Source organism: Schistosoma mansoni, chromosome 4 (assembly GCF_000237925.1).
Source record: "Schistosoma mansoni strain Puerto Rico chromosome 4, complete genome".
Taxonomy (NCBI): domain Eukaryota; kingdom Metazoa; phylum Platyhelminthes; class Trematoda; order Strigeidida; family Schistosomatidae; genus Schistosoma; species Schistosoma mansoni.
In genome coordinates, this window is record NC_031498.1 from 25,905,996 (window position 1) to 25,918,334 (window position 12,339).

Below are 12,339 nucleotides of genomic sequence, written 5' to 3' on the forward strand. Positions count from 1 at the left end.
CCAAACACTTTATCGAAAAGCAAGCTTAAGACACCAAAGTTTGTGGTACAAATATGTTACCATTAGTAGTTAATAGGTTTAGTTAGTTAGTCAGTAATAACCAATGGAAAAAATGACACAGTTCAAGTTACCACAAGACATCAGTACAAAAAGATGAAAGCGCAAAGACAAATACAAGAGTAATAGAAGTAGTAACAATATCACTGATAGTAGGAAACTTAGGGCATAGAAGATATTATTCAAAGATCCTACATCATTGTGACCCATTTTGATCGATATCAGTCAACATATACAACAATTGGTTACGACAACTGTGCATATCACAACCAGGTAGATTTCATCTACTTACACGGCCTAGCCTATAAGGGTCAACTTCACACACCGAGATCTGAAAGTTCTAAACTTGACCCTATATAGTATCACGAGTGTTCCATTGCCTGAAGATTTGCAAACCAGAACAAAACAGTTGTCAAATGTTCTCAGTTTTTCAATAGTTTACAGCTTTGATACATGATATCTAGTAGATTTCTAGCAAGAAACACATAACTTGAATACTGTGTATTGTCTAACTAAAAAATCAATGGTAATCGGTTGACTTTCCATAAAGATGGATAGATAGTCAGATATATGTAACTTGTAATATACATTTGTCCTATCCTTTGCATTTGTTGTAACATAATGTAATATAGACTTTGGTCAGGCTTACTCAGTACTTCCAGTCCTTCGATGAAGTGTCGGAAATAGTTACATGGTTGGATTTATAGTCACAAGTGAATAAGAAACGCCTAACGCAATAGTGGACTTCAACTTGTTGAAAGTCAAGTAATTAGATAATTAAATGGCGTTTCAATGAAAGTCAACTTGAGTTTATTTAGACGACTTAAAATCATATTGTTCACAATTAATCGGAAAGTATCATGTGTCTAATCGTTTAATGAGTTGAGTACAATATAAAATTTAGTTTATGTAATACATATGAATATGTTCGTGATTGAAAAAATACAAAAAAAAGTGTTGAATAGAATGAAAAAATACTTACTAAAAGAATTGGTCTGTTGAGATTCAGTTCACGTTCAGTTTGTTGAGATACAACAGATGTTAAAACGTCCGGCGCTGTGACAGTTAAAATCATATTAAACCGCAGTTTAAAACAAAAATGAGTTTTAGGGGATTCAATGGTTCTTCAAAATTCGGAAAAAAATAATACTAATCTCAGGATTGAATTCTTAGCTGCTTCCTTAACGCGATTATTGAGGTTGGCTTTCTTGATGAACTAGTTGGGATACACCAGTTAGAACACTTGTTCTTTAAGGTCTAAAGATTCCAGGTGTATTGTTTAGAGGTTGATGAGACGAAAAGCACTGAATTTAAGACCCGAAGGAGGAATCTCAATGAATTATATACTGAAGTATGTTGAAAAGTAAGGTTCACCTCATGAATAACCAAAATCTCAAACAATGCGGCCTAACCACAACAAAAAGGGGTTAGAAAAGTCGATCCTCAAAACAGAACACTGTTACACCATAGATTTCTGGTGTTTATGCTAAGGCCCCTAAAGTAAAGTTATCATATATGAAACTACTTACGAAAAGGCGATGCGTATCAGATACCAACCAGTTATCCTTTGTGTTTTGCAGTCACGATCCCAGGTTGGAAATATCACTACCCACCTAGTTTGCTTTTTATGTCTATCAATAATAAATATCACTGCACGGAGTAGTGATAACTGCTAACATGCCTCTGATAGCAATTCAGCTCGAACTCTTTCACCATGACTTTTAGAAATAAATGAAACAAGACTGACTCTCCACAATTAATTAGTTAATTCTTTGAAATACTAAAGTTTGCATGAAATCAAACGAAAGTTTGTATTTTGACTGTATACCATACAATATTAATCTGATCACTTTCCGAGTGAGTGATTTTGCTAAGAAGATAATATTATAAAAGTCTACATGCAACCCGAACATACTATAGTGACTATATAGGTATCAATCACAACTTGGGATTAGTCTCAAAATATCTATAGAATGGTTGATTTCACATAGAGAATATTGGTTAAAGATTTTTTTTGGTGGTGACAACCAAAGGAGCATGTTGATACTTTTCCTTCAAATTGGTGTAAAATAAGAAACCACGCAAAATTACATGTGTATATGCTTGTCATTCATGAAAGAGATCGAAGAAGATTTCGCGAGGATTTAAACCTTTGTTTGATGCTTATAGATAAAAATTAGCCAAAAGCTTATGATTTGATTGTACATATTGTGGTGTCCTTCTAAAAAGACTGAATGTCATATTAGCTTAACGATTGACAAAAACATTGCAAAACCAAGTAAAGTGTAAAGTGTTAGGTGGTCGAAAGTAGTCGGGAGAAGACTTTGAACCTCCAATTTGTGTTAGCTAGCAGAGGTCAGTAATCTTGGAGGAACTGATTCACACCTGCATCGCTTAGCTTCATATTTTCAGATGTCATTATTGAGTAAGTTGGACGTCGACTGAACTCCTGTGGCTACTGAGATATTTGGAATTCATTGATTGTTAAGTAATAACCAATATTACGCTTGACCAGTCATTCATTCCTGATTGAGATCTATCGACTAAGTATTATATATAACAAGAAATTGAATTAAATTACATTAACACAAGAACAATATGAAAACAGTAAACTTACAATTAAGTGATTTCTGAAGTTTATTACGTAGAGAAGAAAGTTTTCCAGGAAGATAAATATTTTCAATGAAACTTTTGAGTAGTGTACGTAATTGACATTGTTGGCGATAATCATGGTCTGTATTACTGAAAGTGAAATGATAAAAACAAACATTTAAAGAATATTTTTAGAGATTACGATGTGCGGTATAAAGTTATTTTATTTATTTATTTATTTAAACACATAAATATTGGTACAAGGAAGCATCATATACATATGCGCCGCACAAATCTCATTTGATTTGTGTGAGGGATGTGATACTGCCCAGATGTCCAAACTGAGGCAGGCGGTTTTATTAGGGGGCCACACCCGGAGCCGCCGACCTAAAGATTTGATCCACAAGGCAGTGGAGCATCGTGAGGAGATGCAGTCCCATGGTAGCCAATGACCAACGATTGGTTCATACGCTATTTGTTCCCTCAAGATACTGGAGTCCATGTGCACCATTGGTTTGGAATCAGGATTTTCCAACTCCCCTAGGTGGACTCGCCGTGTTCAACAACCCGGTTAAAGCGCCGGACATTCGCTTTTCGTCCTCTCAATTTCGTAAACAACACCCCCGCCACGAGAAAGCAGTGAGTAGGACTTCCCTGTCAGAGGCTATATACGCGTGGCCACGTGAGAGCATTTCGAGAGGGAGAGCGGACTCTCCCCACTCTTGGCCGTACCAGGGCACTTGAGGGCGGTATAAAGTTAACTGTTTATTCTCTCATGTTGATCATGTTACAGAAGCACCTTGATTTTCTTAAACGCCTGATGATTAGTTTAAAAACATTTACATCATTTCGAAAATGCATCATTCTAAATTTTGCTCACTTTAAGGTATGATTAAATCAACAATTGAAAAAGCAAGGATGCAAACAGAAATGTTGATAACATAGACAATCAAGTGAGAATGTATGGATTAAAGAAACTATGCTTATCTTCTAATTCCAACAAAATTTTTTTCGAAACTGCTAAATAATATCGAAAAAGCTTTCGGGCAGAAGACCTTCTCTTTGACAGTCAAGCAGATATTCCCTACTCTGTAGATGTTCGTCCAGGTGTGGATTAGGTTTTCCGTTACCTAATCCCCTTTAGACTCATTACCGTATTTCTATCAATCAAAACGATACATTTATATTAAAAAGACACCATTAATTAGTGTAATACCAATATAATTTAGAAGAACAATAATTCAAACTTACGAATGAGTAGAGGCTACAGAATGTAGATCAGAACATTCAGTATATTTGATCATTTCCCATTCAACAGCTTCAATGAATTCCATAACCATTTTATATACACTTAGTATATTATCGCCAGATGGTCGACAAGCTAACGGGTAAATTGGAGCTGATTTCTCTGTGAGATTCTGTCCAGACTGAGTCTCAACACCTGGTAAACCTGACTGATTGGGAAAAATAAATAAAATAGAAAATAGTGAAGTTGAAAATCTTGGATAAATAAATGTAGATTAACAACTATGACTTAAAAAGGTTTTGCTTGATTAAACTATCTAGTTGACCATAAGCTGACACTAGGCGGTAACGTGGAACCTGCCACATATACATGTATCGGTTCAAGTTACCAGACCATATTGGCGTGGGAATTTAAAATTATCAAAGAAAATGTTTGATTGGTAGGATTTTTGAAAGTCGGTCATGTATCACATGAATAAAGTAGAACAAAATGAACTGCTGCGCAGTAAACTTATCTTCCCGTTGTCAGATATATCTCGTCTACACCACAAGTGATGTAATTTGGAAAAACCTAATCGAGCTTCTCCAATCCGTGTCAAGATTTCATTAGCATTTACTCATCAGACCTGATGAAATTTCCAAGAAAAGTGACGCGGTTGCTGCGTTCAATTACTTCATTGCCTATCATCAGTTTAGGAATTGGCACATCAATCCCGAAGCGACATTTTGGACTTGGAGGGAGAGAAAAGCATCTCAAACATCCTAACACAGTTGATCAGCGAGATCGAAAGACTCTAGATTCTGCCAGCATCTTCACCAAGTAAGACTGCCATATAGGTATTTCAAGTCTATAATAAGTGAATCTCCCAGTAGGAGATTAGTTCCAGAGAAGTCAGACGACGATATTGTTATTTCAAGATGAATGTCCATAGTAAATTCAAATAAAAATAGGAAAAGTGGACAATCCCAAAGAATGACAGTTGATGCTATTAATTCTGGTGACAGTTCCCCATAAGCTCTAACTCAACTAGTGTTGTTCGAGTAGAAAGACTATCTCACAGGCTAGTACTCTAACATGTAGGTAGCAGCTAACCTATATTTTCCCGCTTTATTCAGCGACTCTTAAAAAATATTCACTTTAGGATACGAGGTATGACTTTCAGGTTTCATAATAACCATCTTTACCTAAGTTTGTTTCAATGTTTTTAATTAAATGCAGACAATCCGTTAACAATAGAAATTGAGAATAAACTCTGATATAACTCAGTCTAATACAGGACTTCAGTTACGGTCCCAGTAGATCTAAGACTGTGAAACCAGATAACCCAGGTTGAACCAAACAGGAAGTATAAATTTCCTCAAAATTCTGAGTAAGCTTCGCTGATGAGTTCCAGCGAGCACGAAACCTAGGTCCAAGGTATCTTAAGAACTGCTTCTAATCGTCTAACACTAAACCGAACCCTAGAGTTTCCAGAAACTAACATACTACTTATTACCAATCGATGAACCTATACAAGAAAATTAAATATAGGTCACTTCAACTAATTTACACATGTTTTTTTTAAAAAAAAGTTGAGAATAATAAACATTGTATCCGTGTAGCAATATGATACATACAGAACAATAAGACTAGGCTCCAATGTAAAGTGCTTATTATCACACGATATGTTTACTACCTACAAATGAATGAATCTCGATAACCTTTTATCAGATGTTCTTAATATTGATTATTATTATTGATAAAATTTCATTTAATACATTACAAATAATTAGAATAAGTTAAAAACAAACTTCTACAACATTGTAAGCAGATGGATAGTGGCTAGCAGTAGAATACAGGACGCGCGTTTCGTCCTATCCGGGACTCGTCAGATGGATGTACCTGCATCTCAGAGTTGATGTTCACTCTGGGACTCGAACCCAGTACCTTTCGCTTTAAACGCCATCGTGTTATCCACTCGGCCACTGAGTCGTGATAGCCACTTGCTTGTGCAAGTGGATTTCACTGCTAGCCACTAACCATCTTTGCTTACAATGTTTGTGAATTAAAGCTATATCGAGGGAATACGCACAGTATGCACATATGCCAATTAGAAACTGACCAGTTGCAGTCCTAAACATCAATGGGAAGATTCAAACAAACAATACTAAGTGAATTTAAACTTCCACAATAGTTTATATAGTGGATAGCAGTGTAAACTAAACAGTACATTTCATCTTATTTCTGATTTATCAACTGGATACATATGGACTACAATATTGACATTTACAATGAAAGTTGAATTCAAGAACAAGTGATTCAAATTTGGGAGAGTTATTCACTAAGCTACTGAGTCAGTTTCGATATGTAATTAGCTGCTCGAAAAGCATGTTAGGTTTTTGAATTTTTCCCAACAGACACTAATATTATTTAACATACCATACGTTCGAATCACTCTTATGAACCGTTTTAGTTAAACTGTTATTACAGTAACCCAATAAACTTTGTAGACTTACCATTGCACGACTTTCTGATAAATATGAAGATATTCCAAGATAATGTGATGAATTAGAAAAGCTAAATAATGGCACATTACTTTGACCTTGATTAGTAACAGCAATTGTATTAGTGAAGTTTCCACTTCCAATATTACCAATGTGGTTTGACGAAACATTTCCTGAGATTGTGCTAATAACAGACTGAGAATCTCGTATATTAGTAGTATTTCCAGGAGTACTAATGGTAGAATTAGCATTAATAGTATTGGTAGTAGTAGTTGTAGTAGTAGAAGTAGAAGAAGCAGTGGTACTATTACTATTGCTTGAACTTGTAGTTATTGATGCAAAATTAAATGCTCCAATTCTTTTACGACCCATTAATGTATTTAAATCCACTTTTGTTAGATTTAATGAAGCACTAGAATTATCACCTCCTGGTGTAATATCCCCTCCACTAATAGTAGTATCTCTAATAGTTCGTGCTTGTAATTTAAGTAAACCATTTTTATTTGATGAAAGTGACAATTCATTTAATTCACTTGGTGAAATATTATTTAAATGTGTTAATAAAATACAATAAACCTATAACAAGAAATAGGATAATGAAATAAGTCTGGTTAATGTGTCATTTATAGAAAATGGTGTGAACACAACTGTATCTTGGAAACAAAATAGTTGATTGATGAGGTCGAAGGTTTTCCAAACTAAGAGATCCAGAATATAAGAAACTTTTCAGTTGAGGAGAGTGTTAAAATGATAAAATTATCTGTCTATTCATTACTGTTGATCTAATCTTACCAACGAAGTTGTAATTTGGCCAATTAATCAACTGACTTAATATTGTATGAACTCTCACAAATAATGTCTTTTGCTGTGACAATAGATGATGCGGATTTGAATTCAACAAGGAGAAACAATTAATACGAGATGGTAGATACAACTTATTATGATGAATGCCAACCTGGAGCAAACGCTAGTTCAAAGTTCCCTGGCGAATGCCTCTGATCGCTCAACAAAACTGTCTCCTAATATGGAATCCAGGACGCGCGTTTCGTCCTATCCGGGACTCGTCAGATGGATGTACCTGCATCTCAGAGTTGATGTTCATTCTGGGACTCGAACCCAGTACCCTCGCTTCAAACGCCATCGTGTTATCCACTCGGCCACTGAGTCCTGATAGCCACTTGCTTGTGCGATGGGGTGAAGTTTAAATTCATTTAGTATTGCTTGTTTGTAACAATACGATGTTGGTAGTTGGGAAATTACCAACCTAGATATAAGATAATTATTCGAATTACCCCTTATTCCATTTAATTTTTTTATAACAGTAATCAGTTAACTGAAAATATCATTTTTTTATTGGTTGGTTTTACTTGTTTAAATCGTGGACACTGAAAATTTGAGAAAATTATGGGTGAACAAGGCAGTGAAACAGCTTGAAGTCATACTCTAAACGATCCCAGTTATTTATTTTTTACACTATCTATATAGTACATTCACTGTACAAATCGCATATGTAAGCTTCTATTTATTACTGCTTGATTTAACCTATTATATCATGCTTAACAAAAAATCAGATCAAAAAGAAAATGGTTGGGCTATTTACTTACTTCATATTGTACACAAGACCAGATATATTGAGTAGTCAAACCTTGTAATTCTGTTGAAAACCTGATATGTTTCTTGGCAAGAGAAAGAATGGCATAAGAATAATTATTTGAAGACGCTAAGCGAAAACAGTCAACAAAAGTTGTTTAAAAGATCAACACTGTATTGAAACTAATTAATGTAAACAAGAAAACATTAAAATATTCATAACTTGAAACAGAATTGCTTGAATACAGTGGAATCGACACAAGTGAGAACTGATGAAATATTGAACATAGGATCTTAGATAAGAAATAATAAATCGGCTGATGAGGCTGTAAACCATCATCAGATTTGTAATGAATTCTTAGTTACCATGTACTTAGAAATAACAGTTTACTAAACCATTTTCTGTAGAACTGAGTTATTCAGTTGCAAAAACCCAGCTGTATTCACCATAGATATTTTCCTTGAACACAAAAACCTCATTTTCCGATTGCGATTGTGAAAAAGTGAGATGCAATAAGATTTACACAAGCTATCAACGAGATACAATAGTTAACCAGGTGTAAAATTGATGTATCCGTCCAGTATAAGCCATGATTGGCTATTGAGTATAGACAGATATACCTGTATAGGTCATAGACAAAATAGACTATTTTATATTGTAAACTAAAGCTTTGCTTCTTCCCTGTTTTCGCTCCATATTTATACCGTTATCCATTGCTAATATTGATAACTGTCTCTTGACCGCTGGTCGGAATCCAAGAGTGTGTAACACGTGGACGAGTACCTAGTGTCTAGCATAGCATCAATGAAATCCCTATTCTCCCGTTATAATACAATTTTAACATCAATCAGTAATTTGTAAAATAAAATTTAAAATAAACCAAATGAATGATAATAAACAAAAAAAAGGAAAAAACAGAAAAGAAAATTATTACCTGTTTAGCTCCATTTAAAGTACGTAAAACAAGAAGACATGCTCTAGCTTGCATAAATAAAGCATCAAATACTAATTCCAATAATTTGATCAAATATCTAGGTGAATTAATTTCTGACAATGGGACAGTATCATTTTGAGCAATTGCTCTGTATGGAAAAGGGTTTTTGTGAAAAAGAAAACAAAGTCAAACTGTAAATTCTAACATATAATGATTCGGATTATGACACTTTACATCAGTGCAATCGGTAACACTTAACAGAAACCTGTTTAGAGTAGTGTGAATAATGACAAGTCAGTAAGTTGAAAGAATGACAACAACAAGAGTCCCATACTAGTACGAAACAGCCGTCCAGTGCTTACAGGTTTTCAATGTTGGTCTAACATTGAACAGTTCATGATCTCAATTAAAACTCAACAAATCTCCACAACCCTATACTGATAACAGGATAAAATTCAATACATAAAAAAATATCGAAGAACAAAGTACGAAATATAAAGATCGATTTACTTTGAAAATCACGAACTCCCTAAAGTATTTTAGCCATTATAGGCAAATATGGATAGTGGCTAGCAATGGAATCCAGGATGCGCATTTCGTCCTATTTGGGGCTCGTCAGCTGGATGTACCCGCATCTCAGAGTTGATGTTCACTCTGGGACTCGAACCCAGTACCTTTCGCTTCAAACGCCATCGCGTTATCCACTCGGCCACTGAGTCCTGATACGCACAGTATGCACATATGTTAATTAGAGACTGACCAGTTGCAGTCCTAACACATCGATGAGAAGATTCAAACAAACAATACTAAATGAATTTATTTTAGCCATTGATTAGAGTTTGTTTTAATTGAATTGAACAAGGAAGTCATCAGTTATGTACATGATACAGATAAACAGTAAAAGACTTCATAACTTAGTGTTAAATATCGTTCTGGGTATTACAAAATTTCTTCAGTATAATCAATATTTGAATTTCAATACAATGCATGAATTCATCTGCGATAAGTCAGTCAACTGTGAGATCGGGAGATCCTTGAAGATTCAGATATAAACAGTGCAAGACAATTAAATCATTCATTTATCCGAGCTAATTTAAACGAGTCACATTCTGGAAAAAACCAGATACATCAAATACTCCTTATTAAACGTAATCAAATCATCTCAGTGTAAAACATTTTATTCAATTATGAGGAGTCAGTTAATAAAACAGATAGATGGAAATCATCAACATAATGCCTGACATTGTTTCAAGTTACCATATTACATTAGCATGATGTAATGAAACCAAACGCACGGACATCAAAAAGAGATCAAAATCATGTAAAAGCAGTGATAATTAGAACAATGAAACACTGAAGATATAAATTTACTTAGTATTGTTTGTTCGGACCTTCTCATTGATGTTTTTAGGACTGCAACGGGTCAGTCTCTCATTGGCATATGTGCAAACAAACAATACTAAGTAAATTTCAACTTCACCCCATTGCACAAGCAAGTGGCTATCACGACTCAGTGGCCGAGTGGATAACACGATGGCGTTTGAAGCGAAAGGTACTGGGTTCGAGTCCCAAAGGGAACAAAAACGCTGAGGTGCAGGTACATCCAGCTGACGAGTCCCAAACAGGACGAAACGCGCGTCCTGGATTCCACTGCTAGCCACTATCCATCTTTGCTTACTGAAGATATAGTTCAAAAAAATATTAGTGGAAAAGTATGTATGACGGAATACTGACACTTAAGATCAGGAAGGAATTCGTACGGACTGGTACTATGTACTATGTACAGGATAGTAATCGACAGATACATCGATAAGTTCAATTTATCAACATATATCAAAGGTCTACTGAAAAAAATCAGCACGAATATAAGAACACATAAAGACAACAAAGCTTACGAAGACATTCTATCACAAACGAATCCGTCAGAACGAATCGATATAACACATTTTTGGAATAACTGAATATCTTACTTGGACATGACGTAGGCGATGATATCTAGAGCGATAATGAAAGCTCTGTAGTTAAACCATCTAACCTAGATATCATGATACCATCTAAAAACAAACGATGTTAAGTTATTTAGATGAATGAACATACAGTAATTTGACCGGTAGAATCAGACCAACGATAAAGCTCAGACTACTATGGCATTGGTTATTAACACCATGACTGATAATCATTGTTCAGTGTTACTAGTGTGGTGTGATCTACTTATATCCTCATAAGTAGTATATGGTGATGGTCAAGCATAGAATGTATTTTGACAGAAGACCGATAAGGAAAGAACTGAAATGAAGCGTAATTGAAGGAACAGTGAATATTGAGACAATTGATTATTATTTTGCAAATTAATTGTTTGCTGTATGGTTATCAGATCTTAGTAAGATAGTTTGTGATTTGTGCTTAAATACATTCGATTGTTCCCAGTCGTGTTTTTGTTTACTACACTAGTTCTTAATGAAAACTACTCTATAAAAATAGTATACAGAATGGATCACATCGCCAACATGACCATATGCAATTTTCTCACGAGACAGACAAATTACACATGGAATAACATAAGAGATTTGATGTTTAAGTAAACTATAACAGGTACAGTATTTTTTTTCTTAGTTTAGTTTTCTTACCTGTTTTCAATTGTTTTACTTAATTTCAAAACAATTGAACGATGAATTTCACCAATTAAACCTTGTCCTCTGATGTAATCACTCTGCATTTCAAACCAGGAATCAGATTGATCACTCTTGCCCCATTTTGAAATACTTATCTGGACTCTGACCATGCCGTTTTTTGGCGCTATTTTTTTCGCACGCTTTAGAGGCCAACAAATTCGTCACCCTAAACGGATCATTCTAAACAAACTGGCTGCCGCTTCTGTTGCAACTAAATATCAAACCGAGCTAGGTTCATGGCTAGCCAGAAACCCACAAAAAAGTGTAGATGTGCATTGTCTGCAATTGGTGGAGAAGATTTGTAGCTCAGGCGGATGATTTTGATGGAGTTTTGTTCCCTGAGCTGGATGGCTTAATCGTGGAGCTTTCATCGTCCTTCTGAACGACATCATCAGCACAAACTTCGGGTAGACGTTTTAGCTAGTCAAAAATTACAATGGAAAAATGATTGATTGGTTTGAAATAATATTATATTTTGAAAATAATAATAACAGAATTCATGCCAGTTTACAGGTATGATTAGTTTTATATAGATGGTAATATTAAGTGTAGGGAACAGATATGTGACATAAGACTGTCTTAAGTTGTTTAATCCAGAAATTTGTTGCGTAGTATATTTCTCACACATATAACATTAATGAAAAGCATCAGCAGGGAACTTTTCATTCTTTCTAAGTCATCATCTTATTGTTTTGACTTACCCAACATCTGAAACAATTTATTCGTATGATAATTCAAGTTACATTGCAACATGAATCTACTTA

The 12,339-nt window shown here is 34.8% G+C and overlaps 1 protein-coding gene and 3 non-coding genes across 4 annotated transcripts in view; 1 reads left to right on the plus strand and 3 right to left on the minus strand.

Moving 5' to 3' along the window:
* The window catches only part of Smp_027390 (putative exocyst componenet sec8), a 47,377-nt gene that overhangs the window by 23,937 nt on the left and 11,101 nt on the right, over nt 1-12,339 (minus strand). The window contains exons 9-15 of the mRNA XM_018797318.1: nt 11,531-11,685; nt 8,904-9,051; nt 7,983-8,054; nt 6,391-6,954; nt 3,901-4,103; nt 2,675-2,799; nt 1,040-1,113 (exon numbers count right to left, since the gene is read on the minus strand). Coding sequence (XP_018652372.1) covers nt 1,040-1,113; nt 2,675-2,799; nt 3,901-4,103; nt 6,391-6,954; nt 7,983-8,054; nt 8,904-9,051; nt 11,531-11,685 — 1,341 coding nt within the window. The remainder of the gene's footprint in view (nt 1-1,039; nt 1,114-2,674; nt 2,800-3,900; nt 4,104-6,390; nt 6,955-7,982; nt 8,055-8,903; nt 9,052-11,530; nt 11,686-12,339) is intronic.
* Nucleotides 5,796-5,862, minus strand: Smp_tRNA_02258_Pseudo_TTA.1.1. Its single transcript has one exon. It is a non-coding gene (tRNA).
* Nucleotides 9,552-9,618, minus strand: Smp_tRNA_02132_Gln_TTG.1.1. The gene has a single exon. It is a non-coding gene (tRNA).
* On the plus strand, nt 10,411-10,482 carry Smp_tRNA_00055_Pseudo_TTG.1.1. The gene has a single exon. It is a non-coding gene (tRNA).